We start from the raw sequence: 27,865 nt of genomic DNA, 5'->3' as shown, positions 1-27,865 counted from the left end.
GCCAAGCGAGAGCCTCGTTGGTATTAGAACCTTGGATTGGTTACTGCCTTGAAGGCTGGCTTCCCCCCACGTATGTTTTCGGAGAAGCTGCATGGGGGGCTGATGCCGACTCGCAGCTTAACCTGCAACAAAAAGGGGAGGGTGCACGCCAGAGCGGGACTCCCACCTTGTTGTCTTCCAGAAAGGCAAACTCCAAACTAAATTATCACCAAATTGTTACATTTCCCAACATGGCCATCAACTACGACCAGAAGCAGCCTCTAGCCAGCCTGCAACTCATGCCACCGCCACCCAACTGGCGGGCTGGGTCCATGCTCGAAATCCTAGAAGCTGATGACAAACTTATACGCGTCGCAGACCCAACCGAAAACTCGGAGCATCCGTATGTGAGAGAATTCAGCCTAACTAATCATCGTTTTATCCTACGCTATACCACTGACCGAAACCGGATGGGCTGGACGGTGCGGATAATGGGCGATAACCCCCGGTCATCCGTAGAATATGCATTTCCCGATCGCGGGGCAGTGTCACAATTCCAGACATATGTGACGGGATACAGTCAATTCGCTTTCAGGTCCAATATTCATTGCGGTGCCATGATTGAGAGACTTTTACGAGATGAGCGATACAAGGGTGAAGGCGAGGTTCAGCTGTGGTGGGCTCCTGTCGATGCAGTTGGCGACGGAAGATCGGGCCTTCATGGAGATGCGGCATCCATCATGTCAGGATGCACCACAGTCAGTACGCTATTGCCCACTGTTTCTCATGAGTCCCACGGACGGTCATATCTCAGTGTGGTGAAGTCGCCGCTGCTGGTTATGTTCCTTCGAGAGCTCCACGACAACGGAAGGACAATGCTACGGATCAAAAGTGAGTGCCCTGAAACACGCATCCGTCATAGGGATGCTTGCATCTAACTTTACCGCGATAGTTTCGGATGTTAGATGGGTCCTGGAGGAACAGGATGAGGCGCTTGTCTTCAGCCACATTAGTGGCACTGACAAGAGCTTCAAGGCCTACCGACTTTCGGTGAAGGAAACAGACCTCAATGACTGGGATGTCAGCGCCTTGGCAAGGAGACCGGGATCAAAGTCCGTAAAAGAAGTCACTATCACGAATCTTACTCTCAGAATTGTTGCTCGAGAGGGTGAGTTAGACGTGGCGTCACGGCTAAAGGAACTGGAGCAACGTCTCAAGGACCTTCGGGACATACACAACAAAAGCCAAGCGCCTGGACTCCATATCAAGGGCCAGCTCACAAAAGGGATTGATCCCAGCCAAAGCTCCTTCATCTCATCTTCCACTCAAAATTCTCCACAGGCCTCATCTTTCGACATGGGACGCACATCTCGACAGTCCTTCACCCAGGTGGTAGAACTCCAGACGACGGAACTGAGCATGACAGGACAACAACCAAGGCACTTCTCCAGCCCCGACCAAGGCAACAACTCAGGCTCTAACACCCAGGCATCAAGCATCTATGCTGCTCCCGTCATACAGCCTTTGCAGTCGCCACCTCCCTCTCAACCACGGGAATCTTACACCGCCCCCAACACGGCTGAGAACACTGAAACCGCAACACCCCGTCCCGTTTACACCGTCATGTCACAACAGCAAGTTGAAACACCCACCCCAACTCAACCCACATCTAGCGCCTTCAGGGGCCAGGAGACCGATCCCGAATCGTCACCCGGAACAGATGACGAAGACGACGATGACGACGATGAAAGGAGTATGACATCTATATTCACTCATCTCGACCAACGCATTCGCAAGGTCTTCAGTCGCCAAGGTGATTCCCAGGCCCACAACACCGCAGAAGATACAATCAAGACGCTGCATTCACTCCCTGGGGAGCTGAGGGCCGTGGTTTATGACTTTGAGTCCGTTTTGAGAGGTAGGGACTCACAAGACGAGAAAGCAGGGGATAGAAGTGAACATATTACTGTTGGAGCGACATCATCGAGCCCTTCGTCCGGGAAGTTGTTCAGATGTCCGTTTAATATCGTCGATCCGAAAGTTTATCACAGGCGTGGGTGTAAGGGTCCGGGATATTTGCTCTCCGATCTTGGGTGAGTTCATTCCTGTCACTTTCAGGGAAGCGCTTTTTTGCATTTAACGCCTCACAGCACGCACCTCGAAGCCCACCACTTCGCCTACGAATGCACCCGCTGCAAAACCAACTGCGTTTCACTGGCCGGGCTTGAACGACACAGCATGCGGGATCCACCGTGCACACCTACTCCCACTCGAGTTCATCGGAATGCTGTCATGAAGGCCTTGAGGATACCCAAGAAGGAACCCTGTCTGAGCGAAGAGGAGAGATGGTTTCGCATGTGGGAGATGCTCTTCCCAGATGTGGGAGAGAGGCCTATTCCTTGTGAGTAGATTTATTGCTTGGCTAGTAGAAGGCATGACATGGCTGATGAGGAGGTGCTAGACTTTGTTCCACCGAAGAAAGATTCGCGAGGCTTGGCATGGAGGAGATTGGAACTCATCTTTGACGCTATGGTTGGAAACCATCAAGAGGAATCAGGTATAAGTGCTAGTGTCGTGAGTAAGGAAGCGGCTAAGTGGTACATGAGAGCGGCAATGGAGGTGTTACGGGATGAACGGGTCACTGAGCCCCCAAGGATCAAGCCGAGTATGGAAGCTGCTGTGCCGCTACCAACATCAGGAGGAAGATAAGGTATCTACAGGAACCACTGCCGGACCCCTGGTCGGTTCCTAGGAACTCTCCCCCATGGTCCATTCCTAGGAACCATTGCCCGGCGCTATTGTCACATACTACCTGCATATAGTGTACATACTGGAAGCGGGAGCAGACATATTGGCACGCATGAATATCTAGTCTCAGGTGCTCAGACCTGCTGGGTGTGAGGTACCGCTTGTACCTGTCGACCCACTTTGTAGGCCCCACTTCAACAAGCTAATCAAATCGCATAAACGAAACTTACGACAGCTGAGGCAATTCTAGGAGACCCACACTCTACAACGCTCGGGCCACAACGACCTTACTCCCCACGTGACTACATCTAGACCGGAAGAACGAGGCTGTGAGCCAGAGACTACCCCAACGGTTGTCAGGGAGAATGTCCTTGATAATTAGTGGAGATCGTCAGGTAATTACCTACCTAAACCACTCTGTAATTATCAGCTTGCTACAGTAACTATATTGATCTAAACTAGATCTATCCGCCTAGTTCCTTAAGTCTTCAAGACTTGGTTCCTACGTAAGAACCGCCGTACCCAGGACGTCCCGGCTGCTAAAGGCTCAGTATCGAGGCCCAGGATACGGCCTCGTAACTGCACTTGGTCAGGCCTCTCAGTTTAGGTACATTCAGCTAGCTTAGCCTCTTGTGATAACTCGAATGCCTCTGCCCCAGTTGGTCGGACCTGTAGCCGATAGGAAGACGATGTCGGGCGCGGTATTCCAAAGTGGGTCTGGACCTTATATAAGACTAACTCTTTGCAAGATAACCAGGAGAGTCCTGAAAATCTTCCTTGACAAGGCCATTGCCGGTGATTGACAAAGTAGTAGTGAAAAAATGGTGCAACTCAGTGTAGGACTGACTGAGTCATGGTTAGTTGAAGTGGGTAGGCGGAAAAGAGTTGTTAGCCTTATAGACTGGACCGGATGTTGGGGTAAGCGGGTTCATTGGCTTAGGCGTTCTCGCCGACACGGATGGGTGACATTTCCCCTCCCCCACCACTCCTCACTTCCCATTTTGCGTCTATAGATAATCACCCGCTTCGCCGCCGCCGAGGCCAAATCTTGTGCGTGCTCTCTTTCTTTTCGCTCTGTTCGGCTCGGCGACATCCTCTTGGTACACCGGGCCATCTTGGTCAACCCACATTCCGGTGGCGTTAATGCCCATGCGATCTATGAACTGTGAGATGTCGGAAGCCACTTCTGACATGGTCGCGGCCGAAATGGACGCCGAAGACGAGCCCGTTCTGGACGGGTATTCAGCCGAAGAGCCTTGGTCATTGGCCCACGAACTTCCAGGCGAAATAGGATGTAGGTCCAGCATAACGGTCGCTGTGCTGAAGTCTGTAGCGGCACCGTTGCCGTTCGGCAATATAGCCCAGGCGCTATCCAACAGCGAGTCGATAACACTGCTATCGCCCGCGTCGTCTGGCACATTTCCTTGCTGAGCACGGCGGCTAACGGCGGAGATAATATCCACCAAGACCTGGACAATCCGGCCGACCTTGGCAGCGCGGTTGTCGAGCCCACCATCAGCACCGGCAGCGGCGCTGGGAAAGATTGCCAACACGGATTTCAGCAATGCCTCGTCATCCTCCTCCGCTCGGTCCCCGCGCTCTTTTTTCTGTTCGTCAATCATCCCTTTTGCTGTCGGGGTCTTCGATTCGCGCCCAACGCTTCCATGAACTCTCATTCCAAGGATGTCCCTGGCGAGGGTGAAGAGGGCAATGGTTGGAAATACAAGCGCCAGACGGTTAGCTCCTATTGAGTTGGGAGGTGGTTTTGATATTTTCGATACGGCCGAGCTGACCGTATGTGGTCTTGATGTCAACGCTTCCGTCATAGGTGGCCTTGCTACGTCTAGCGGCGGTGAGACTAAGGGTGACATAGACGGCATGCTGGACCCCGTTATGCTCGTCATCCCCACGGCACCTACGGACGGGCTTCTGCTTATACCAAGCAGTCATTCCAACTTCGCCGCCAGGTTCCTGTTCTTTCCGCCGTCGCAAGCTACCAGGAACAACAGGCAGCTCAGGCGCGCGTCATGGAGCGCTTGCGCGGCAGCGCAGGCAACTTCTCCTTCCGCGTTCTTGTGGCTCACCTGAACCCTCATGCGCGTCGCAATAAAGGCCAGGTGGAGAGAGACGTCGTCCACAGTGGTTGGTACAAGTGTCGACGGCACGCCGTGTTTTGCGACCATTGCTCAAGACCTCGCGCGAGCTCGGCTAGCGACATCCTCCGCCTAGGTGCGGATCCCCGAGGATGACTCTCCCTGGTGAAGAGAATGTACAGCAACGTGTTCTGCAGGCTGGCTAACTCAGCCCAAGCTGCTTCGTTTCCCTCGAATCGACTCGCTTCCTGCATTGCAACCGAAGGAGCGAGCTCCGAGCAGGTTGTCCCCGGGAGTTCTTGAGCTAATAACGGCGTGAAACTACGATTGTGCAGCCATGCGGGCGTTCCCCTTGCTATCGCCGAGCATTGATCGCGGATATATAGCAATCGAAAGACCTTTCGCCGTTCCTCTACCTCTTCGGGGGAGAGATGCGACGAGGGGAGGGCTGAAGCTGCTCTGTCAAGCCCCATGGCCTTTGCTAACATGCCGGCTTGAGCAAACAATGCGTCTCCGAGGGTCTCACTGTAAGATTGCCGCGCAAGAAGGCTCTGTGTGGAAATCCCAGGTCAGCGCTGTCCCGAAATCCGACGGATCCGCCTCTCTTAGCTGACTTACAAGAAGGGCTAGAGCCTGCACGTTTACAAGCCTCGGCGAGAGGAAAATGGCTGGGTTCCTAGCAGCAAATTGGGCTGCTCGGACAAGCGGCTGAATAAAAGGATCCTGCCGACTAATCTCCTGCTCTGGCCCAATGACGAGGAGGATGACGAGATTGAAACACACTGCCAAAGCGTCCGAGGCCAGGTTCGAGGGCTCAGTGTAGGTTCGTTCGATAGCATCATAGAAAGCTGACCTGACCAAAATGTCGGTAGTGTAGTCGTCGCGGCCAAAGAAGTTGTCCAGGACCACCGTGAGGAATTGGCGCGGGGGAGTCCGACGCCCTCTTGGCCTGGCTCGGGCTCTACGTCGACCCGGCACTGCCCGTCGCCCAAGGCGTGACGCCACATCTCATCAGCCAGTCCGGCATGACAACCGTCGCTTCCGAAGGTCAAGGCCAGATCGGTCCCGAAACCGCGACACAGAGCGGGCAGCGTCCATGGACCATGGTATTTCTCTACTAACGTGTATTCATCCCGGACGAGGTGGCCGTCACTGGGAGCGAGAAGCTCATCCTCACCAGCGGCACCATACATGTGGGACTCATTCTGATGAGCTCCCAAGTTAAGTGGGAACCCATCGGCAATGTCGCTACCTTGGAACATTGTCGTCAACGACCTGAGCTCTTGCTGTACATTGACTAGACGATTCTGTATATCGTCGAAACCCTGTGCCCTAAGGGGAGCGAATACTCCAGTCAGAGCCGCGGGCTTTCTCGATTCTCGGGGGTGAAGCCGCACTCACAGTACTTTCAGGTGGTTTACTCTCTTGGCCGGAGACGAGTAGGTACATTGCACTTGGTCTCGGGCGCAAGAGCCGCATCGTGGCCGTTCTCGGTCGCATTTGATTTTGCGGGATCTATAATTGGCGCACGCCACGTCCTGCATTGTCCAGTGCAGAGTCTATACCAGAAGCAAAGGAGAGCAGTGGGTCAGCGAAGCAGTGTAACCAACGGGCCTGTTGGCTGCGGCCATCGATGATCGATGATCTTAGCCTTTACTTACCTCTTGCTTGCCTGTGGTCTCCATAGGACCGGCTCGTGCCGCGTCCTTTTCGATATCGAGCGACCTTGGTTTCCTGGACGAGGGAACTGGGGTGGCTTTGTTATGACTTTTAACAACAGCCTTTGCATCGCAGCAGCGTAACCGTAACAGAAGAACCGCACCATTACCAGCAGTTTATCTCAGCAACTTGCATCCAAAGCATCTCTAAGAATACGGTCAAATGACCAACCGTCTGACGCTGACCCATTTCCCTGTCCCACCCCGGGCCGCATGTCTTCCCTTTTGTAATGCGGTGAGAATATTACATAACCGAGAGCATGGACTGAGGCTGATGAATACCTACCTTACCTTATGCAGGGACAATGGCAATTATCGCTGCGTGGCTTGTTTTGTAGGGCCGAATCGATGCCTCTGCGGAGATTTTCCACTATGCCAAAGGCACGGTGTGCCAAGAATGCTAGCTACCTGATTTTTGTGCCATAACTGCGTTCCGATGGTTGCGTGCAATAATCAGATCTTTCGCCAATCGGGGTTTATACCCGGTTGGACGCGCGAGCTCAGAGACGCCCATGCAAGCCTCACTCTGAGCCCGCTCATGCCGATAGTTGTGCTGGAGAGAATTAGGAAACTGATCCGGCTAAACATCACCGTAGGATCTGACACTGTTTCCCCCGTCGTGCGGGAAATTGAATTCTTCGAGGCCACCAAAATGGCAGAAGAATACTGATCGCTTGAGAGACAATGGAGACGGGTCTCTGCAGCGAGTGTGGTGGAGCCCGTGAGCGGGCAAGGAAGATGACGGCGGGGCCGCTACCTGACCTCGGCGTTCACTAAGCTTCCCGATGTCTGGCGACTGCAAGTCATCGGGGTTGCGCCGCCGACCCGCTTGCGGCTGTTGACAGATCATCGGAGAGCCAACTCTGCGTGCGACAAGAGAGACAGACTACAGTTAGCGCAGGCGCGGCGCAGCCTTGAGACAGGGCGGACCGGATCAGGGCATGGAAGGCCACTCTTTCTACTTCGGGTCCCGACGGCCGGCTACTGCACACTGGGAAGATGCCGCCCATGATTGGACAGGCATATAAATGTTTATCTTTGTCCGATCTGTAACGCCCCAATGAGACGTCAGCGGATTCCTGATACTCCAAGACAACCAGGCTCACCCCACTTAGACCGCCTCTTCCAGATTACGACCCGGCTACGAGAGATAAGGACGGATGATGCCGCACGGAAACAGGCTCGTCGGATGCAGCGATGCAATCCCCCTATTCGGAGCGTGGGTACCACACGCACACCTGAAACGGCTCTTCTACGGCCCTTCGTGCGTGGAGCTCCATCTTCTCAGTGCGCTACCTTCTCCAGCTTCCCGGGTTTTCATCGTCACCGGTCAGAGCCTCTCGACCAAGACGCCCGCCCGTCATTCGCCAGCTCGAGGCGCTGCTGGGCGAGCACCATGCGGGAACCTCCGCGGCATCAAACAGCACGGTGAGGCTGCGGGCGTGGACGAGGCATTCGCCATGGTCTCCACCAATCCGTCCGTTGATACGATCCTATCCGTGGGTGGGGCTCGCCGATTGACGCGGCCAAGGTGGTTTCATTCCGCATCAACGAGCAGCGAGGTTCGTTCCTCACCCACATCACCATCCCCACGACGTTGAGCGCCGCCGAATGCACGCCTGGCGGCGGCTTCACTCGCCACGATGGCACTAAGGTCGGCTTCATGGCGACCGGCATGGGCATGAGCGCGATATTCTATGATCCTGTATTCGCACGGCACACACCTCGCAAGTTATTCCTCGGGAGCGGCATGCGGGCCGTTGACCATGCCGTCGAATCAGTCTACCACCCTAATGCGTCTCTGATGCCCTGGAAGGCCATGGCGTGCTGGGCCCTGGTGTGCTGTTCGAGTACCTGCCGCAGGTCGCCGCTTATCTGGACGACCGTCAAGAGCGAGATTTGGGAGGGGCCGTCGTCCCTGGCAGCATGCATAAAGACGATGATAACAACGACGCCCTAACCATGCTCATGCTCGCAGCCTTCGCCAGTTCCGGCTTCTGGGGTGCCAATTTCGGCGGTGGCATGGGCCTCTCCCACAGCTTGGGCCACGCCTTGGGCAGCCCGTATGGAATTCCACCAGATGTGGAACACCGTCGGGCCGGGCCGGACGAGTTCGACGGCTGCTCAGGCCTGCGACATCCTCGTGTCCAAGCTACCTGCAACACCCACCGCGTACACCTTCGTTGACGCACTGTTCTGGCGCTGGTGGGCTTACGCCTATGCTTGAATGCATTCTCAACGCACGTCTGCGCGCGTTGGGTGATAAGCCTGTCCAATTCGTATTGGCGGACTTGTATCCGGATTGGGAGGCGTGGAAGAAAATCACATCAGCGTCTGAGAACATCTCGTCCATTAGCAAGCCCGTCGATGCGACGACAGTCACGCGCTACGTCGATGAGAAGACTCTCGAATGCCGCCTGTTTAACCTCTGCTTCCACCACTTTGATGACGGGCAAGCCGCCAAAGTCTTGCGAGCCTCGATCCAGGGCTCCGATGCGTTCGTGTAAGTGCTTGCATCCACCGCAATGACCCGCCTTATTCCTGGCTGATCCTCCCCTAATTAGTATCTTTGAGATGACACAGCGCAACATCCCTGCACTGCTCAATACGTCAATCGTGATCCTCTCGCCCCTGGTCACAACTCTGCTGTGGTTTTGGTGGTCCCCAATGCACCTCATCCTTACCTATGTCATCCCAATGGTGCCCTTATTTTTTGCCTGGGACGGCTACGTGTCCTGCATCCGCACGCGCTCCCCCAAAGAGATCAGGGACCTCATCGCGGCGGAGGAGGAGCGGGGCCTGAAAACAAACGGGTGGACATTCCACCACGGTGAAACAAAGGTGCTTCCACCGTTTGGCAACCTGTATTGGTTTGTGGGAGCCAAGGAGCGCAAGGACAACTAAAACACCCAGCCATGACCTAAATCTGCACGGCGGATAGTTGCGCGTTTGACGTTGTACTTGTTGAAGGACGTAGAAGATAAGGTATTGGGCTAGGAGGAAATGTCGGCTGGACAGAATTGGATGGTTATCCAACCGTGGATGGACATGGCACCACAATGGATTGACCGAGTTAGTCAACATCTCTGTCGTAGTTATAGTACAGATTGTAAAAGTAATATGGGTCTTTCCCGGGAGAAATGTAAACGGCCAGGCAGAATTTGACGACTTCGTTCACTTAATTATAACCTAATAGTGTATCCAAGTCGTCTACGTCCTTCCTTTGCTGCCTTTGCCACAGACATTGAGTGCCGGCGATGTATTTCCCCGCCTTACCCTCCACGAACTTCCGTTACGCATCTTGAGATAGGAGGCACGTGTCTCGGCTATTGATAAACCCCGCCTTCCTCCCAGCTACCGATTTCTCACAATTCCATAGTGAAATCTTCAGACGCGATCAAGGGAGCACTGCTTTCCGACTCCAAAGAACGATCCAGAATCCCTCCCAAAGCCGCGGAGGTATCATTAGTACTTGACCATGGCGGCACCCTCAACCCGACGCCCGTACACCGGCTCCTGCCACTGCGGCATCATCAAATACATCGTCTACCTCACGCTCCCGCACGTCCCGCCGGAGCCAATGGACCTGCGCGACAAAGACGGCCGCCGCCGGCAGGTCTTCTACCGTTGCAACTGCACTACCTGTCAGAAAGCCGGCTTCCTCCACATGCGTCTCCCCTCACCACCCGACGATTTCCTGCTGCTGTCCCCGCTTGACCCGCTACGTGAGCTTAGCGACTACCAGTGCTTTGAGAGGAGGCTGCATTGGTTGTTTTGTCGGACGTGCGGGGTGCGGTGTTTCACGTTTGCCGGGGAGGGAGAGGTGCTGGAGAAGGTGGTTCCTGAGACCCAAGCGGCGACGGTTCCGGCGGGGGAGAAGGTGGCTGTTTGGAGTCCCAAGAGGGGGTGGGTTGAAGAAGAGGCGAGGTATCTAAGTGTGAATGCTTATACGCTTGATGCCGGGCAGGAGGGGGTTGATTTGAGGGAGTGGACGGAGAAGAAGTGGGTTTTGTATCTGGAGTGTCTTGCGGAAGGGGATGGGCCGGCGGAGAGGAGGTACGAAAGGCCTTTTGCGGGAGGGGCATATTGAATGCTTGCGCTTGTTGAGAAGAGGACTTTGTTGCAAAGGATAGAGCAGAAATTGGCTGGCCGGAGAACGAGGATGGAGGGGTTTTCATCCTACTGTCGTTAACTAGTTAAATACTGGTCATTGCTGCAGTTACTAATATCTAGATTGCAAGCCATCGTATAGTACCCTACGGCTCATTACTTATATCAAAGCATGCAACTCACGCGAAGGGCGCTGTCATCTACCAACAGCATGTCTGTCTCATTAGTGAGGATTCTCGTGTGGAAGAGGGAAATACTAGCCGTTTCCCAACGTCATGGTCCCGTAGTGGTCGCTAAAGCATCTCACCCCATAGGGAAGGAAACGATGAAAAGGATTGGGATGGCCCAAATGGTGAAGGGCCATCAACGAGTTAGTCCGAAGTATGCTCGACCGATACCTTCAGAGTCCACAAACCGTCACGGTGCGTCTTGCACTCTCCTAGACACCAAAGAAAAAAGAAGACGGAAATTGCAGACGGTTCAAGCGTGACAAAATCGGATGACGACGGGAAATGATAGCGGACTGTTGAGGTGGCGTGGCCGGTGAGTTGAACCGTGATGGTCCCTCTCAGCTCTCTGTTTTCAATGCAAACTCTGTGCAGCTTCGCTTTAACTGACAAGAGACCGATGACCTGCCAAGACTCTCCGCTTTTCGAATACCGGCATTGGATGAGGCTTAGGACAATATGTGCAACTTGTTGTTTTGCTGGTTGTTGTTCCGAGTTGTCCTGGGAGTTGGCGGCCGCCAAGAGTTGAACGTGGGTTGCGGGGTCAAAGACAATGCCAAGACTGACCCGGGCATGTGGGAGCAGAGACCCCACAAGCTTGTTTAAAAGGTTAAAACTGCTGTTTTGCGCTCGCATTTCTGGTATCTTGGAGAGAGCCGGTGGCTTTGCGGTTTGCGTATGACAGTCATCTAGGCAAGTCCTCCTTCGGCATAGACTTCCCATGTAACCAACACGCACAGCATGAGCAGCGCCAAGCGCAGGGTTAGGGTTGCTATCGATATTCCGCGGCAACCCCGTCTACGTCTTGGAAATCCTTGATTCCGGGTACGAGTCGGACGAACCCACCCACTGCACAGCGAGGAAGGCAAAAGAAGAGGGGACGGCCATGGTCAACTCACGTGTCGGTCCGGCATTGCTGCAGTCGATTTCCCGACGCACAATTTCGAGAGCCCGATTATATTTATCGGCACCACAATTGCCAACCCGCCGGCACGCCAGCTCTCCGTCTTCCTCCTCGCCCACCTCGTCATCCCAGCACAGCATCCGCAACGGCAACAACACCGACTGGCGCTCCATGGCCGAAAACGACATCACCAACTACCTGCGCCAGACGCACCATCGCGTCTTTGAGCACAACCGCGCCTGGGCCGCCGACAAGAAGGCCAAGGACCCCGACTTCTTCGTCAAGCTCTCGGCGGGGCAGAACCCCGAGTACCTCTGGATCGGATGCAGCGACTCGCGCATCCCCGCCGAGCAGATCACGGGGCTCGAGCCGGGCGACGCCTTTGTGCACCGCAACATTGCCAACCTCGTGTGCAACACGGACCTGAACGTCATGAGCGTCATCACGTATGCCGTGCGCCACCTCAAGGTCAAGCACATTGTCGTGTGCGGCCACTACGGCTGCGGCGGCGTCAAGGCCGCCATGACGGCCCAGGACCTGGGCATCCTCAACCCCTGGCTGCGCAACATCCGCGACGTCTACCGCCTGCACGAGAAGGAGCTCGACGCCATCGAGGATGAGGAGACCCGGTACAACCGCCTGGTCGAGCTCAACGTCATCGAGCAGTGCCGCAACGTGGTCAAGACGGCCGCCGTGCAGAAGTCGTTCGCCCAGAACAAGTTCCCCATCGTGCACGGCTGGGTCTTTGGCTTCCACGACGGCCTGTTGAAGGACCTGCAGATTGATTTCGAGGCCATCTTGCGGGATATTCAAAAGATCTACAACCTGACCGAGAACTAGAGGGCTGCGGGTGCTATCAATGTCCGCACAACTGGGCGCATAACTGGGGGAAGCAAAATGCGCTTGGTTCCAGGTCTAGTTAGCGAAGGTGTTCCAGTATTGCTCCGACCGCAGAGGTCAAGTTCTTGGGCTTTATGTAGGCGAGTTTCGAGAGCCTGTTAGCGATTTGCAGCAATACAGCGTCAACGCAGATGTCATTATAGACTGTAGCAGTGGGTAGCAGTGGGTTGCTGAACTTGTACGACGTGAGCCATCTCCGCCCAACATCCCTGCGTCCGATACAGGAGCGTGGATAGATGGGTGCAGTAGATGGGCGCAATGGTAAGTTGATCCTACATGGGGTTCGGATCCCGGGCAATAGAAGGCAATAGCGTCACGTCTCTTGTTAGGCTAATAATAGCGGCTTGGCTACGGAAGCGGCATTTGTTGGAATTCTCGATAGGTGGATGTGATCGAATTTTGTGCTTTTCCATCTGGAACGGACATGCTAATGCGCTGACACGTGTTACGGCTGGAATGGTCCGCAAAAGTCGCTACCTTTTTCCGAGCCGACGGGTTCACGCGGCCTGCGGGACGGCCTGTGGAGAGAAGGAAGGCCATGGAAACGATGTGGGATGGAAAACCCTAACCCAGGACCTCGAATCCCACACAGGCACAGGCACGGGTGGTCCAGCCTAGAACTCCACAAATGCCGACACATACCGTCCTTTGCTAAAGGACTATTTACTGTTCTGTACACGTGACATCAAAACGTGGAGAGCGCAGTTAGGTTTGGTGTACAACTGCATTTCGGCGGTCTTGACGCCGATTGTTTCCGGCTTTCTCTACTAAATCCATCTCAATCCATTGTAATCTACCAATTATACGCAGTAAGGCTTGACTGTATAGCTGTCATTCAGGTACCTATATTGGCCTGAGGAGCAACCGCGTGTCGGGTTGCCACTGTGTCGGTATCCCAGCCCGAAGGATCATGGAATCACGGCCCGGTCCGACGGGACGCTCATCTTTTGTAGGGTTAGCGGCCAGCAACTGATAACCGAAGCCGAGCCAGAACACCACCCTTCAGTCGGTGCCTGAAAACTAAATCTTGCATCCCAAACCCCGACGGGAAGTTCAAAGCGGCGGCCAATCAACAAGCAGTGAAGACCCCGGTGCCTCGTGGCTTGCGCCTTGGAGAGATGGGGTGCAATAGGGGGCGCAACAAGGGCTCTGTGATTGCGAAAGCCGGGGCTGCAACCCTGGCCAATCCTGACTGGGCTTGGCGTCATACCAACTGACGCCCTATCCCATCTGAGGTTGGCCAATTTCGCGTCTTTGAAGGTGTGGATGGGGTGGATGGGGTGGATGGTGGTGGTGGACGGTGGCGGGATGGGGGCCGTCGATTAATGCGTATGAAAAAGGCAGTGAAGGCACCCAGGCCGATGCACGCCCAGGCTCAGCTTGCAACCCTCGTGCTTCCCATCAGCTGTCATTCAAATATCAGACTCCCGGCCGTGGTGTCGAGCACCACGCCGGCTCGTTTTACTTTTCTTGTAATATTCAACAGAAATCCTCCACGTCTTCTTTCGTTCCGATTCTCATCGCTAACTCGTCTTCACACGTGTGCGAAAATGGTCCGCGCGCTGCCCTCTTTACGGGAGGCATCTCGCCTTCCCGCTACTCTATTAGCCGTGATCTCCGCTTTTGTTTGTGCTCCAGCCGTCGTCGGAGCCGTAGATCTGGAGACTGTGCTTGCCGGCCAGGTGAATCTCACAACATTCAGGGGCCTGGTCCAGAACCACTCGGATATCTTTGCGAATCTTCCTACCGGTGTCACTGTAAGTTCCGCCCATCGAACGAAAGACTAGTGCATCAGCAGCCCATTGACACGACCAAAGATTGTCGCCCCGAACGACAATGCTTTCAGAAAGCTCGGCAACTGGGAAACCTACAACGAGAGCATGGTGGAGGCGACCTTGAAATACCACATCGTCACGCAGTCCATCTCGATGACTTCAATTGAAAGGGGAGACTCGATTTGGGCATCGACAACATTAAATGATCCAATGTTTTCCAGCGTCAAAGGAGGACAGCGCCTGATTCTGACCAAGCAGCCCGGTAACGAAGTCGTCTTCACGTCGGGGTTCGCCACCCGCGGCACCGTTCTTGTAGAGGATCTCTCTTTCGACAATGGGCTGGTCCAAGTCATCGACTCGGTGATGCGAGTTCCGGAGACGCTCGAATCAACAGCCCGCAACGCGTACACCGACCTCACCGCCTTCCTCGGCGCCCTCTACGCTACCGGCGTGATGAGTGAGCTTGCCGAGGAGTCGGACGTCACCATCTTTGCACCCCACAACGCCGCCTTCCAGCAGCTGGCGGGCACATTCGAGAACATGGACAATGAAGAGCTTAGAAGCATACTTAGATACCACATCGTCCCAGGGAGGCTGTCGCATGTGTGGGAGCTGAGGAATGCCAGCTCCCTCACAGCCGCCGATAATGGCGAACTGCACATCACGCGTCATACAAACTTCATCTATGTCAACTCGGCGCAGATTATCCAGACCGACATTCTCATCTCCAACGGTCTCGTACACATGATCGACAACGTCTTGAATCCCGACCGGTCGGCCGCCCGACCAGATGTGAGCACGACTGCCCAAGCGCCAGCATTTACTCCAGTAGGTGCGACGGCGACGGGAACGACCGTCCCGACACCTTTTACGTCGAATCTACCCTGCACGGCTAGCTGTCCTGCAACTCAGTCCAACGGCGGTCCTGCGCCCACAGGCCAAGGAAATGGCCAAGGCGCTTCGTCAAGCAACGCTGGTGTTACGCCCGCGAGATGTACAGGGCTGGCTGGAGCTGGAGTTGGTCTAGGGTTGGCGGTCGGTGCCATCATGGTCGGGTTCTGAAATCCAAGTCGCCGGGCGAAGGGAGAAGGAGTTCAGTGCTTGCTATTTCATATACTTTTGATACCCTTTCTCGATTTCCATGTTTGTATGCCACCATGGCCATGTTCCACAATACTAACTAGATCTATCTCCTTAATACTTAGTACTAGGTTGGGCCAAATTGGTGTGGCAGTGTAAGATTTGGTTACACTATGACATGGCACCGACCCACTCGAGATGATCGAGTGAGGTTTATGGGAGGTGAGTTGTTTGGCGGTATATCGTGTCCGAAACAATCAACGTACCTGTATCTTGCTACACTCAAACACTTCTACCTTACCGTTACCAGCCGGCGGAATCCCTAAATGCAACGGTCCTGCTCCTAAGACTGACCTAAGATTGACATCCTAAGTTACATCCGCGGCCTCGTTTGCACAACTCGATAACTTTCTTCCTTACACACACCCTCTATACCCGGTCACAGTCGACAAACGACAGCCTGGCCTGACAACAGCCCTCTGAGATCTTAACCGCAATCCTATCGCTATACCCTGAAGTGACTTCCCGCTAGCAGAGACGCCAGGGTCCCTGTCCGCGCGGCCGTCAGCAGCAGCTAAAACAACAACGACGACAAAAGGCAGACCGCCTAGCTCAAACGCAAATGGTAACACCCCATCACCCGCGCCCACCGCCCAGGCACCGCCATCCTCGTATCCCCCGTCCGGTTATACCAACTATTCCCCGAACAATCCTATTACTACTACTAGCCACCTCCCTCTTCACCCGCGCCATCACCGCAGCCACTTCACCAGCGTATTCAGCAGGCCAGTACCAGCCCCGCGCTTCCCCCTTTTCTCCCACTCCGAGCCAAACGCCAGACAGCTACCTGTCCGCTGACGCTGACGCTGACGCCGACGCCGTCTCCTTCCCGGGGAATCTGTACGACACGCCCCTTCGGGCGGTCACCTCGGGCCTGATGGCGGGCGTCGCAAGCACGGTTGTGGTGTGGACTGTGCTGCTTGCGTTGCGGCGTTGTGTGAGGGGGGCGTCGGCAATGTATGTGTGGGGTGTTATTTGGGCTGCTGCTGCGCGCGGAGTTGGGGGGAGATAGCATGGGGGAAACGGGAGGATGAAGGTGGGAATTGGGAAGTGTGAAGCAGGGGGGGGGAGGGGGGCGTAGGGGCTTGGGATGGAAGACTGGGAGTAAAAAATTGGAGTTTTGGGTTCCGGTTGTTTGGGGAAAGGTTCCTGGCAGCTGCTGGTGATTGGTAATGGTGAGGTATTGCGTTGGTTTGCAGGGGCAGGCAGAGGTGTCAGGGGATACCATGGACCGAGAAAGTGCGGCTTGGGCCTTGGAAACATTCACTTTGAGAAAAGGCTGGAATTCTCGTGGTGTTAGTCCGTATTCGAGTTGCAACATTCTATATCCAACTTCAATCTTGATTCATCCCATTGTGACTTGCGCAAGGGAGTACCCGACCATTTATTCCGCATGAACCGAGCCCAGATCACGACCGATTTGGCTTCTATTCTTCAACTTCGCCAAAAGCCAAATTCTTTAAGCAACCGCCAAAGTAGTGCCAGTCCCATTTTCTCAAAGCAAGAAGCAATTCAGCCTACCCGCACAAGAGCCGTTTGTTGCTTTCCAGACTATCCTCCGCGCATCACTTCGGTCAATCCCAACGTCAACTCATCCTGGGCGAATCCTTTGAGATTTGATCTCATGCCGTGAATTTGCCTGAGTTTGCGCGCGATTTCCATCACTCGTTAAGGCGCACTTGAGAGCTTGGGACCATGGTAAGTCGACAATCCTGATGCGCATCGTCCTCCCTCCCTCATGGCGCATTTGCAGCACCCACAACGAACTTCGCTACAATCTCCGTCTCGTAACTACAAGCTAACCGACAACTGTTTCCAGGCAAACGAAATCGCGATAGTTCTCGGGGTTGTTTTCGTCACGATCTGTATGATCCTCCTGGCCATCAAGATAGACCTGCTACTGCACCCGGCAATCCGAGAGTATGACTTGCCGCAGAGCGAGTCCAGAAAGCAGCTTTGGGGCCACTCCGAAGAACATACCGATCTCTGCCACAAACATCGGGAAGGGAGTCACGGGGTGCAAGTACAGGCTGATGGTTGCCCGAGCACCAACCTTCCGGCAACATCTCAGAACATTAAAGGCGCGGATAGAACAGTCGAAGCCTCCGTCAGGACTCCCGAGCCTGCATACTTCCAGCAGCTGTCGAGTAGGATCGGCGGGCTAAGCACAAACAGTCCCACGGGCCCTTGGAGAAGCCTTTGTCATAGCCTACCACATACCAAAGCCTACTTCGACGGCGACCGGAACAGCGGCAAAAGATTCACTTGGCTCGGGGCAGGAGCCAAAATAGACCCTGAGCCGCAACATCCAAAGTCCATCAAGATGCCGATTTTGAACATTCCGCCAGAGCCATACTCGCCACTCATCACTGGTAACGACGCACACTGACGGGAGGCAAGCGATGAATGGGAGAAAGGCTAGGGGTATCTCAGCCAATACAGGGAGCGGGATGATATAGATTTCACTGTCGCCTTTTAGCCTCGTGATGACTTGACAACTACTAGAGTGTGAATAATTCGCTGCCTCGTAGTTCAGCTTGAGCAGAAAGCGACAGTGCGCTCATGAGTTTATTTGCGTTTAAATCTTGGCTACCTCCTCTCTCCACCATCTCCAACCGTGTACCCTCTCGCGACACCACTCCTCCCTTCCTCGATCGCCGTGCTTTCCTCAACGGCAAAGTCGCTCCCCAGACCCTGCCACGTCCGCTGCGACCGCAGGAACTCGGCACCCGGACTGACAATCCCGTTCACCGTGGCCAGCTCCGCCTTGGGCCTTAGCGCCAGAGCACTGCTGCCGATGCTTGATCCCGTAGCCCCTCCAACTGCTCCCCCACCTTCCTGCTTATCCGTCTTCCTCGGCCCGGCCCTCATCGGCCGGCTATGACTGACCAACCTCCCGGTACGGAGATCAAACTCTGGCGGCGCCGACTCCTCCTCATCTCCCTCCTCATCCCCTTCCCCTTCGCCCTCACCACCGCCGTCTCCCTCCCCATCCCCATCCCCATCTTCCACCCCTCGGCCCTCCTCCCCCCCCGGCGCCCCCACCTTCTCAATACCGCCCCACCACTCCCCAGTCCAAACCCTCTTGTCATCGCCCACCAGCGCAACCCCGAGCTCAAACGGCGTGACGACGGGCTTGTAGAAGCCGGCGTCGTCCTCGACGAGTGAGCTCTCCCAGCAGCCGACGACGACCCAGCCGTCGACCTCGGCGAAGTTGGCCAGCTTGGCCGGGTTGAGCTTGCCCACCACCACCGTGTAGCTCTTCTTGCCCGCCGCGGCGATCTGCCTGCGGATGCGGTCTACCGAGGCGAGGTAGTTGGACACGGAGAGCGTGTTGACCAGGATGCCGACGACGCCGGCGGAGGCGAGGGACAGGAGGCGCGCGTAGCGGCGGCCGAGCAGGCGCGTGGTGGGCGGTTGCGTCGCGGACGAAGACGGGGACGCAGGGTGGATGTGGAGGGCCTGCACGCGGGAGGAGAGGGCGAGGAGGAGCGCGGTCGGCGGGGTCGAGATGTGGAATACGGAGTGCGTGGCTAGGTCGACGGCCGAGTGCTCGGCGGGGAGGTCGGTCCCTTGCGGGGCGGTAAGCTTTCGGTTGGGGATCTTGCCGGTCGGGTCGTGGATGATGGATGTGGAGAGGAGGTTGGTGTAGCCGAGGGCATGCAGCTCCTTGGCGAGAACCGGGACGTGGTTTTGGTAGGTTACGTCCGCCATCAGGACTATTCTTGCTTCCTTGTCGGGGTATTGCTTCGTGAAGGCATGTATTGTGGCTTCGTGGTCGAGGTTGTGATGTGTGAAGACGTAAATGACGGGCAGCCGGGAGGTGGGTGAGAGGCAGGCTCGGCCGTAGTGCACCACGACGTCGGCGTCGACATGTTCGGCCGCAATTTCGTCAACACAGCACGAGCTGTAGGATGTGTCCGCTAATATGTATATCCTTTCAGGGGTTGCTGCTGGCTGGCCCGACCCGCTTCCGTTCGTGGTAGTCGTTGTGGCGTCGGAAGGGTCAGACGGCCTAGGGAGAGTCTCGAGTTCTGCATTGAGCGCCTGAACCACTCGAGGCGCGTCCCTCAACATGGAGTCAGGAAACTGAAGTGCGACCCTTTTCCATCCGCCCTGTCGAACCTCCTGCGCGGTGCGGGCGATCTCGTAGATGTCGCGCAGCTCATTGTCGGATATGCGCTCGGCCTGTACCTCCGTTTCCGAGACGGCGTAATCGAAAAGGTGGTCTGCCGGCGTTGACAACACAGGCGCGGTAGACAGTTCGCTCGCCATGATCAACGGTGTTGTGGCGGCCGTCTGCAGCTTCTGGTGAAATTTCTAGCAAGGCGGGGTCAACTGAAGGTCAACATTGCCCCGCGATTTGCGTGACGTCGGGTGGTGTACTGTACCTGCGGGTCCTCGCAGGGCATGTGCAGAAAAGCTGCGGGGTCCTTGTTCGCTACTGAGCTACAGTACTGTACTGTACATACCAATTTATTACCTTACCAAGACTACCTAGGTACAGCACCTTACCCTCGCCTAAGGTAAGTGTAAGTAATCTAGAACCGCACCAGTATCCCAATATCAAACATATCCTGAGTAGTACTTTTCAAGCTAACCCCAACATCAAACATTTACCACTTCCCAGAGCGCGCCGACATCATAACATACGTGTCGCAGTAGGATAGCTTGTATATTATGCTGGGGCGAAAAGTCCTTTTTCGCCGCTATACCGAGGATTGGTACTGTGCAACCGTGGAGTACCTAAATAAACTTAAGTCCAAGAAGGTCTCTTGACCCAGCTAAACTTTGCTCATTACCCCCAATATAAATCGCCAAGTGTTCCTACTTTCAGGTAATGGGATCGAAAGGACAAGCTGATACTGTAGGTAAGGTACCTTAGCTTTAAGAAATACCAACCACACCGGCCAACGGTTGGCCGACTTCGCAAATCAAGTAATCCCTTCACGATTGTAGATTTCAGAGGTCCGCTCTCCTTCGGTATGTTGCAGCTAACGGCCAAGTAAGAATCTGAGCAACGCGGATCGGCGTTTAGGCGAGGAGGGAGCGGTCCTGAGAGGCAGCCAAGCATGCTACCACAATATTAGCCGCATCACGGGATCCCTTCCGAGAGGCGGGTAATTAAGTACAGGACACATTGTACTTGGCTTTGGGGATGACACAAAAATTATGGTTCTCTAAACCTAACCGTTGCCCGGTATTCACGACATGTTAAACTGGAAGCGGTGCTGAGAGCATGTTTCCTCGGCCTCACATCGTTTACAAGGCGCCAAGCCTGCTGGCGTTGGGCTTGCTGTTCCACGCCGGACAGGTTAGCGCCGACACATCTACTTTGGGTCATTGCCTTTGGGATCCCCTCGGACCTCTGGGCAATGAGAAATATGCCTACGCTAGCGGGGACCTCAAGTGCACCAAACTCATCGATGACAGCTCGTCGTCTTGGGCGCCGTGGGATTACCCCCCTAAGTGTGCACGCCCAGAAAACGGCGGTCCTTCAGGATATTGTGTCTATACAAAGGCCTCTCTCCACGGCAACTCGGGCCTTAGCATCCTTTCTACGCCTGAGATCGCTGCGGGGCTTGCCGCGAATTTAGAGGACTTCGACCCGGCCTGGCTACATCCCCAAGCCCGGTTCTATTACCAACTAACTGGCGACAATCCGCAATCCTACGAGGTCCGAGACGTTCCCGGCAAAGGGAAGGGTGCAGTGGCCACCCGCGCGATCCGCGCCGGCGAGATTATCCAGCGTGAAGCTCCAGTCATCCTCACCGTCGCCCAGCTTCCCAAGGGGATAGTTCCTTCGCAGGTAGCAGGCATGTTCGACGTCGCTTTTCAGCAGCTACCAGACCAAGAGCGCCAAAGAGTCATGGCCATGGCGAAGAGTGCTGGCACTGATCATTTCCTGGATGACATTCTACATACGAATGGAATTGGCATCACCATGGATGGCTATGCTTTGTCTGGATTGTACCCGGAAATATCCGTACGTTCTTGTGATTATGCGCTTCTATAGAAATCGTTGTCACCAAGGAGTGCTAACAGAAGTGGCAGAGAATGAACCACGCGTGTCGGCCAAAGTAGGTTCAGACTTCAGAACCCGTCTATTGTCTCTGTAAAGCTAATTTTCTCACGTTCTAGTGTCTTCACAAGATATTCTGTGAGAACCATGATCCTGGAAGCCGTTGCATACGTCGACATCCAGCCTGGCGAGGAACTCAGCTTAAGTTGTGAGGCTCATCCGGCTCCTGCACATTGGAAATCGCGTCAAATCTTCCGTGTCTTGCCCAGTAGCTGACTGAATCCGCAGATTTGCCCCTAAATCTTCTCAGCCAAGACCGAAAGAAGATGATACAAAGATGGCATTTCAATTGCACCTGCTCTATCTGCTCGTCAAAGGAGAAAACGGACCTCTCGGATCAAAATAGGCTGAGGATCCAAGCAATCCTTGACGAGTTCAAACGGCAGAAGAACCGAAACAGGGGAAACGTTGAACCTCTGGAGAAAGAGCTCTGGGCTCTGGTAGAGCGTGAGCGGTTGGAAGCACAAGCTGGGAGCTTTGCATCCATCTTTGCCGGCATCTATTTTCAGATGCAGAACCTGGACAAAGCACGAGAGTACGCTTCACAAGCGGTACAGAACCACACATATTACAGCGGCTATGACAGCGATAAGACCAAGAGTGCTTTGGAGATGCTGGATTTCCTACAGAGCATCGAGTTAGAGTATAACTAGGACAGTAGGGTAGTTAGCGAAGCAGAACCAGGCTAGTAACAAACTGAACTGCAAGGGTTGCGCCGTGCATGAGTAAACTGAAAGGTCTGAACAGTCCGATACTTCACTGTAATCATGGTTGGCTTTTGAACATGAAATACAACCGGCCGACTTTTATTTTCCTTTTTCTTGCCTCTATCTTTATGATTTCCAAGCCCTATGCAATGTCGTCGCTAATGCTGCGCTCCGAACCAAGATAAACGACGTATCTACGAGGACGAGGACTCTAGGCCTTTAAAATATCGTCCGCGGACTCCATCCCACTGCAAGCACACGGGCCGTGGTATAGCATGCCAATGCGACGAAGTAAGCCACTCCGGAGAAGATGATCACCGACCTCCAGCCGTGCTCGTCCGACCCGGAATCCAGCAACGCCCCTCCAATCGGCACGCTACTGAGCGTGCCGAAGCTCGCCACCATCATGGCGGTCGAGTAAAGCCGGCCATAGCGCCGGTGATCGCAGAGCTGCCCCAGACACACCGGTACTAAGCCAAGATTGCTCCCGCTGGCGAACCCAAAGAGCACTGCGTACGCAATCAAGAGTGAGTCTGAGGTGCCTGCCGGCAACCACATGGCGAGTACCGTAATGACGCACAGCGCGATAGTGATAATGATGACGTTGAATCGGCCAAAGCGGTCAGCAAGGAAACCGGGAAGCACCCGGCCGACGACGGACCCGGCATTCAAATACGACAAAAGCAGGTAGCTCTCGGTCGCGTCTTGCCCGTGGGCAGCGGCAAAGGAGACGATGTACGTCAGGGGGATAAACAGGCCCCACTCCATGAAGAAGATGCCGATGGAGGCGAAGGCGAACCGAGCATCTTTGAAGACGCTAAAGTCGGGCCAGACGGATTGGACCTTTGGGCGGCCGTCCTCACCCTTGGCGGGCGGCAGTCTCGTCCGGATGAAGAGATTCGACGGGATCGCAAGGCCGAGCATGATGAAGGCGAGGATGCGGCAGCTCCACGCAAAGCCGACACCCGGCAGCAGCTCGCGCAGCAGGACGGGGAAGACAACGCCGCCCACTCCACCGGCGGTGGTGGCGATGCCGGTGGCCAAGCCACGACGGATGTTGAAGAAATGAGCAATGGATCCGTACGCCGGGCAGTTGAGCAGCGCGCCACCAAGGCCGCCCATGACCGAGTACGTGAGAATGATTTGGTAATACTCTGTCCGAAAGTCAGTCACAGAACCTTTCTACGTGGACGTCACGACGCGGCAAGACACCTACCATCACACCAACTCAACAGCAGCAGACTCAGAACAATAAGTAAGCTCCCCACGGCGACCAGCACCCTCGCCCCAAACCGGTCAAAGATGGGCCCGACTTGGATGCCGACAAAGAACACGATGAACAGGTACAGGCTGAAGATCCAGCCAATCTCGGACGGCGTGTTCTCAACCAGCTGGTTGGTTGAGAAGTACGACTCGAAGACGGCGGCTGAGTTGATCAGGCCAAACAGCGAGAGCATGGCGCAAAAGGACCCAAACACCACCAGCCAGCCCTTGACGCCGCCTTCGGGGAAGTCGATGGTGGTGGCTACTGAGGGAAGTCGCTCCAGGGTGTCGCCGTCCTTTTCCTTGGAGGCGGTGGTGCCATAGTTCTTGCGGGAGTTGGACTCGTCGTTTGATGTTTGTGGTGGTTGCTGCTCTTGCTGTTGCCCGGCAGCTTCTATGTCTGTCGCATCGGGACGGATAGTTTGACTGGAGTCGGAGGAGGGCCCGTGGACCTTTTCTGGGTCCGGCAGCGACAGGACGGAGCTATCGGTGCCAGACAGGCTGCCGCCGCTTAGACGGGTGTTCCTTGTTCGGTCACCTGCCATCTTGTTTTGTATGGCAAGGTTGGTTAGCCGGTGCTTCCGGGAGGGTGGATTGAATCAACGGCCGTGATTCAGACCACGGCTCGACTCGTACCACAAGTTCCCGTATATACGCAAGCGATATGCAGTTCCAAGAGCATACAGGAACTAACACTCGACAGAGACGCTGGTTCTAATGAATTCCAGGAACGGCAACTAAAGTTGACGGCGCAGGGATGGGAGAAAAAAACCATCGTTCCGCGTGGGCCTCGGCCCGCTTCCCCACTCTGCCGGTCGCCTCCGAGTGTAAACTACTGGAAACCGCCGGGTCCCAGCACTGACAGCTGACGACTTTTCCAGCGTCTTCGCGCCGGGTCTTGGGGATAATGTCCCCGATGTAATGGGCTGGGAGTCTGAAATGGGCAAATGCATAAACAGTCTCAACCCTGGACCCATTCGGAAAAGACCTTCCACACTTCGGGCTTGGCGCTTTCTGTTACGTTCCTTGGGGGTGTTGTGGTTTGTTTTGTAAGAACACTGAAGAAATTTTTTTACAGCACCATGACTTCACCCAGTTCCAGCATCTCTCGACTATATCAATATAGTGTGCGCAACCAACGATATTTCCTCGTATCGGCTAGGGCCCCTAATCTCGTGAAGCCCTTCCGATGCGAAGCGAGACGGGGGGAAGGAGATGAAGGTTGGCAAGCGCACTTTGTCAGAAAACTAAGGTACCTCATCTCCACTCTCACCTCACTTCGGGACGATCCAACGCCATGTCTCAAACGTTTGCTTCCACAACATTCCGATTCTCTCGCCAAGTTCTGGAGCAAGGACTCACTCACGCACGGATACTCTGGGGTAGGCAATCTTTGACAAGTCTAACCGGTTTAGGTAGAGTACCCACTAGTGAAGTGTTAGCTTCCAATGTCTACTTCGTATATCTTCTTTGTATCTTGTTCATGCTAGACTAATTACCTTATCTACTGCGTACTACCGTATTATGTCGAGGATTTTGGAAAAGAAGCAGAGCCCGGTTACTCACTTGCTGCCTACTGTGTCTGCCTTGCCTCTCATCACCACATTGCACTGATGACCGCGGCTTCCGAAATATCGGCATGCGGACTCTGTCGCAGGATCGAACCGGTTCGGGAAGTCTACAGGGACCTGGACACGCACTACAAATCCTCCCGAAATTGGCCCAATAAGAGCAAAGTCGCGGCCAACATCTTTTGTTGGCTAAGTCTACCAGTAGTAATTATTTAACTTCAATGCCCCTGTGTCACATCATATTGTTCTTTTCTCTCCTTTTGACCCTGTTATCCTAAGGTAAGCCGAAAGTACCTACCTTACCTTAGTGTTTCGCAACATCCCCCACCCCCATATCCCTTCCTGCCGTCATTGAGCCAGCCCTGGATGGTCTCCTGCGGCCATGTCAACCACCATCAGCCTCGTCTTCGGAGGTCTCACCGCCACCTACCTCTTCCTCCGCTTGCTGCTCAGTTTGACCCAAGATGCACGAGAGCCGCCAGCGATCCTGACCGATATCCCGTTTATTCAACCCCTGATCGGCATGATTCGGGAAAAGTCACGGTTCCACATTCGCCTGCGAGACATGTACAAGCTCCCCATCTACACGCTTCGCCTGCCGTTCCAGCGCATCTACATCGTCAACGCCACCGAGCTCATCCCTGCGTTGCAGAAGCAATGGCGTCTCATCAGCTTCGCCGCCATCGCGGCCGATGCAGGCAACGTGGTCGGCATGAGCAAGGAGGCTCTCGAGGTCATGAAGCGGGACCTAACGAGCGAGCACGGCTTCAGTCCGAGCTGGCCCAAGTACATCATGCCCGCCATGGCGCCCGGTGCGGACCTCGATGCCATCAACCGGCGCTCGATCGAGATCTTCTCGGGCGAGATGGCGAGGCTGCGGGCCAAGGGAGCCTCCCAGGTCGGCCTGTGGCAGTGGTGTCGCGGCGTCATGGTCGAGTCCACGACGGAGGCGGTCTGGGGGCCCGCGAACCCGTACCGCGACCCCGTCGTGGCCGACGCCTGGAAGACGTTCGAGGCCGGCTTCCTCACGCTCTCCATGTTCCCGCTGCCATCCCTCTTCTTCCCCAAGCTCTTCCGCGCCCGCGAGGTCGCCGCCGCGGCCATGATCGACTACATGGGCAAGGGCGGCCACGAGACGGCGTCGGGCCTCGTGCGCAAGCGCGTCGAGCACCACGCGCGCCTCTTTGGGCTTAGCGTCGACGACGTCGGCCGCGGCGAGCTGGGCAACGCGTTCGCCGTGCTGGGCAACACCACACCCTGCGCGCTGTGGGTGCTGTATCAGATCTTCTCGGACGACAGGGTGGTGGCGGAGATCCGCAGCCAGGTGTCGGCGCTGGTGAGGGAGGAGAGCGACGAAAGTGGTGCGACCGTCAGCTCGATCGACCTGGCAGGCATCAAAGAGGCCTGTCCCGTGCTCCTCAGCACCTTCCAGGAGACGCTCCGCTACCGCGCCGTCAACCCCGGCCCGCGCGTGCTCCTCGACGACGTCCTGCTCGACGGCCGCATCCTGCTCAAGAAGGGTAGCATGCTCATGATCCCCGCGCCGGTGCAGCACACGGACGTCGCGGCGTGGGGCGACGACGCGAGCGAGTTTGACCACATGCGCTTTGCGCGCAAGCCGGGGCGGGGCCGGGGCCGGCCGAACAGGGTCGCGTTCAGAGCGTTTGGCGGCGGCCATGTCCTCTGCCCCGGCCGTCACTTTGCCAGCACCGAGATCATGTCGCTGGCGGCATTGCTAGTGCTGCAGTTTGACGTCATGCCTGTGGCGGGTAAGTGGGTTGAACCTACATGGGACAAGTCGCCCTTGCAGGCCGGGTTCCCGGTCATTGACGAGGATATCCGAGTTGAGCTCCGGCCGCGGGACCCGAGCCGGAAGTGGCGCGTGACCTATTCCGGGTCAGACAAGGCGATGGACATCGTTTCGGAGGACATTGATGCGGGGGGCAGGGGGGCGATATGAGGTACTCTGCCTGGGACGGTGACTCGCGAAAGCACCCTGACCGGCTTGTATTGTAATTGTCCAACGTAGGGACATCTGTTTGCTCTCCCATTTTATATATAAATGCTTGAGATGCCACTTTGAAACGTCCGCTTTGTCTCATAATGGCAAAAAATGAGGATGTTGCAAAAGAAAAAAAATAAAAAAATAAAAAAAGGAATGATCTCTGCTAGCGAGCGGTAGGCACTCAAACAGTCGTTTCACCTCCTTTCTCTCTCCTAAGTTTGCCAGACAGGTTACCCACTTGCACGTTGCTCTTGGATGATGGTTATCTAGTAGCGGATGCGGGGCTGTTTGCCGTGACGCTAGCATTATGTGGCTATCGTACTATGCTCTCAGGAGTGGCCGTATATCTCCATCGATAACGTTGAAACAGTGATCGATGGGGATACCAAGCCGTGACAGCCTCCCTTTGAGCCAACAGCTTCTAGTACTTGACCCCCATTTTAGGCTGCAATAACCAGTCTCTCATAAGATACTCTCGCTTAAAAGTTCGAGGGTGACCCTCGGTCAATGCTACCAGGCCATAACCACCATGTCATCATCTACGGTGTCTAGGAAGTCTTGTTACAGAGCAACATTAGACTTACATCAGCCAGAACTCTAGCGACACGGACGGGAAGATCCATTATAGACACTCTCCGTTATA

General features: G+C 55.2%; 12 protein-coding genes across 12 annotated transcripts; 7 read left to right on the top strand and 5 right to left on the bottom strand.

Annotated features, from left to right (window-relative positions):
• Positions 1 to 230: 230 nt before the first annotated feature.
• Positions 231 to 1,861, top strand: MFIFM68171_07890 (uncharacterized protein; the record flags this gene model as incomplete). Its single annotated transcript, XM_071063310.1, has 4 exons — positions 231 to 382; positions 794 to 870; positions 932 to 1,732; positions 1,785 to 1,861. The coding sequence occupies 4 exons, from the start codon at positions 231 to 233 to the stop codon at positions 1,859 to 1,861; spliced, it is 1,107 nt and encodes a 368-aa protein (XP_070919411.1).
• A 1,873-nt stretch (positions 1,862 to 3,734) lies between these two features.
• Positions 3,735 to 4,607, bottom strand: MFIFM68171_07889 (uncharacterized protein; the record flags this gene model as incomplete). The annotated part of the gene is made up of 1 exon (XM_071063309.1): positions 3,735 to 4,607. The coding sequence occupies one exon, from the start codon at positions 4,605 to 4,607 to the stop codon at positions 3,735 to 3,737; it is 873 nt and encodes a 290-aa protein (XP_070919410.1).
• Positions 4,608 to 4,673: 66 nt separating this feature from the next.
• MFIFM68171_07888 (uncharacterized protein) lies at positions 4,674 to 4,910 on the bottom strand (the record flags this gene model as incomplete). The annotated part of the gene is made up of 1 exon (XM_071063308.1): positions 4,674 to 4,910. One exon carries the CDS (start codon positions 4,908 to 4,910, stop codon positions 4,674 to 4,676), a length of 237 nt encoding a protein of 78 aa, XP_070919409.1.
• A 231-nt stretch (positions 4,911 to 5,141) lies between these two features.
• MFIFM68171_07887 (uncharacterized protein) lies at positions 5,142 to 6,364 on the bottom strand (the record flags this gene model as incomplete). The annotated part of the gene is made up of 5 exons (XM_071063307.1): positions 5,142 to 5,171; positions 5,237 to 5,371; positions 5,439 to 5,781; positions 5,943 to 6,152; positions 6,222 to 6,364. 5 exons carry the CDS (start codon positions 6,362 to 6,364, stop codon positions 5,142 to 5,144), a joined length of 861 nt encoding a protein of 286 aa, XP_070919408.1.
• Positions 6,365 to 7,998: 1,634 nt separating this feature from the next.
• Positions 7,999 to 9,442, top strand: MFIFM68171_07886 (Class I SAM-dependent methyltransferase; the record flags this gene model as incomplete). The annotated part of the gene is made up of 5 exons (XM_071063306.1): positions 7,999 to 8,037; positions 8,097 to 8,388; positions 8,517 to 8,601; positions 8,667 to 9,041; positions 9,103 to 9,442. The coding sequence occupies 5 exons, from the start codon at positions 7,999 to 8,001 to the stop codon at positions 9,440 to 9,442; spliced, it is 1,131 nt and encodes a 376-aa protein (XP_070919407.1).
• Positions 9,443 to 10,016: 574 nt separating this feature from the next.
• MFIFM68171_07885 (Centromere protein V) lies at positions 10,017 to 10,628 on the top strand (the record flags this gene model as incomplete). Its single annotated transcript, XM_071063305.1, has 1 exon — positions 10,017 to 10,628. The coding sequence occupies one exon, from the start codon at positions 10,017 to 10,019 to the stop codon at positions 10,626 to 10,628; it is 612 nt and encodes a 203-aa protein (XP_070919406.1).
• A 1,322-nt stretch (positions 10,629 to 11,950) lies between these two features.
• On the top strand, positions 11,951 to 12,619 carry MFIFM68171_07884 (Carbonic anhydrase; the record flags this gene model as incomplete). The annotated part of the gene is made up of 1 exon (XM_071063304.1): positions 11,951 to 12,619. The coding sequence occupies one exon, from the start codon at positions 11,951 to 11,953 to the stop codon at positions 12,617 to 12,619; it is 669 nt and encodes a 222-aa protein (XP_070919405.1).
• A 1,610-nt stretch (positions 12,620 to 14,229) lies between these two features.
• On the top strand, positions 14,230 to 15,516 carry MFIFM68171_07883 (FAS1 domain-containing protein; the record flags this gene model as incomplete). The annotated part of the gene is made up of 2 exons (XM_071063303.1): positions 14,230 to 14,436; positions 14,497 to 15,516. 2 exons carry the CDS (start codon positions 14,230 to 14,232, stop codon positions 15,514 to 15,516), a joined length of 1,227 nt encoding a protein of 408 aa, XP_070919404.1.
• A 2,667-nt stretch (positions 15,517 to 18,183) lies between these two features.
• Positions 18,184 to 19,869, bottom strand: DPH2 (Diphthamide biosynthesis protein 2; the record flags this gene model as incomplete). The annotated part of the gene is made up of 1 exon (XM_071063302.1): positions 18,184 to 19,869. The coding sequence occupies one exon, from the start codon at positions 19,867 to 19,869 to the stop codon at positions 18,184 to 18,186; it is 1,686 nt and encodes a 561-aa protein (XP_070919403.1).
• A 964-nt stretch (positions 19,870 to 20,833) lies between these two features.
• MFIFM68171_07881 (SET domain-containing protein 5) lies at positions 20,834 to 22,329 on the top strand (the record flags this gene model as incomplete). Its single annotated transcript, XM_071063301.1, has 4 exons — positions 20,834 to 21,580; positions 21,649 to 21,674; positions 21,736 to 21,824; positions 21,905 to 22,329. The coding sequence occupies 4 exons, from the start codon at positions 20,834 to 20,836 to the stop codon at positions 22,327 to 22,329; spliced, it is 1,287 nt and encodes a 428-aa protein (XP_070919402.1).
• Positions 22,330 to 22,602: 273 nt separating this feature from the next.
• MFIFM68171_07880 (Riboflavin transporter MCH5) lies at positions 22,603 to 24,191 on the bottom strand (the record flags this gene model as incomplete). The annotated part of the gene is made up of 2 exons (XM_071063300.1): positions 22,603 to 23,537; positions 23,600 to 24,191. The coding sequence occupies 2 exons, from the start codon at positions 24,189 to 24,191 to the stop codon at positions 22,603 to 22,605; spliced, it is 1,527 nt and encodes a 508-aa protein (XP_070919401.1).
• A 1,408-nt stretch (positions 24,192 to 25,599) lies between these two features.
• On the top strand, positions 25,600 to 27,177 carry MFIFM68171_07879 (uncharacterized protein; the record flags this gene model as incomplete). Its single annotated transcript, XM_071063299.1, has 1 exon — positions 25,600 to 27,177. One exon carries the CDS (start codon positions 25,600 to 25,602, stop codon positions 27,175 to 27,177), a length of 1,578 nt encoding a protein of 525 aa, XP_070919400.1.
• Positions 27,178 to 27,865: the final 688 nt, after the last annotated feature.

Source organism: Madurella fahalii (genome assembly GCF_045866475.1).
Source record: "Madurella fahalii IFM 68171 DNA, scaffold_4, whole genome shotgun sequence".
Lineage (NCBI taxonomy): Eukaryota > Fungi > Ascomycota > Sordariomycetes > Sordariales > Madurella > Madurella fahalii.
Note: the sequence above shows the minus strand (reverse complement) of the source record. Positions and strands in the feature narration are given on the sequence as shown.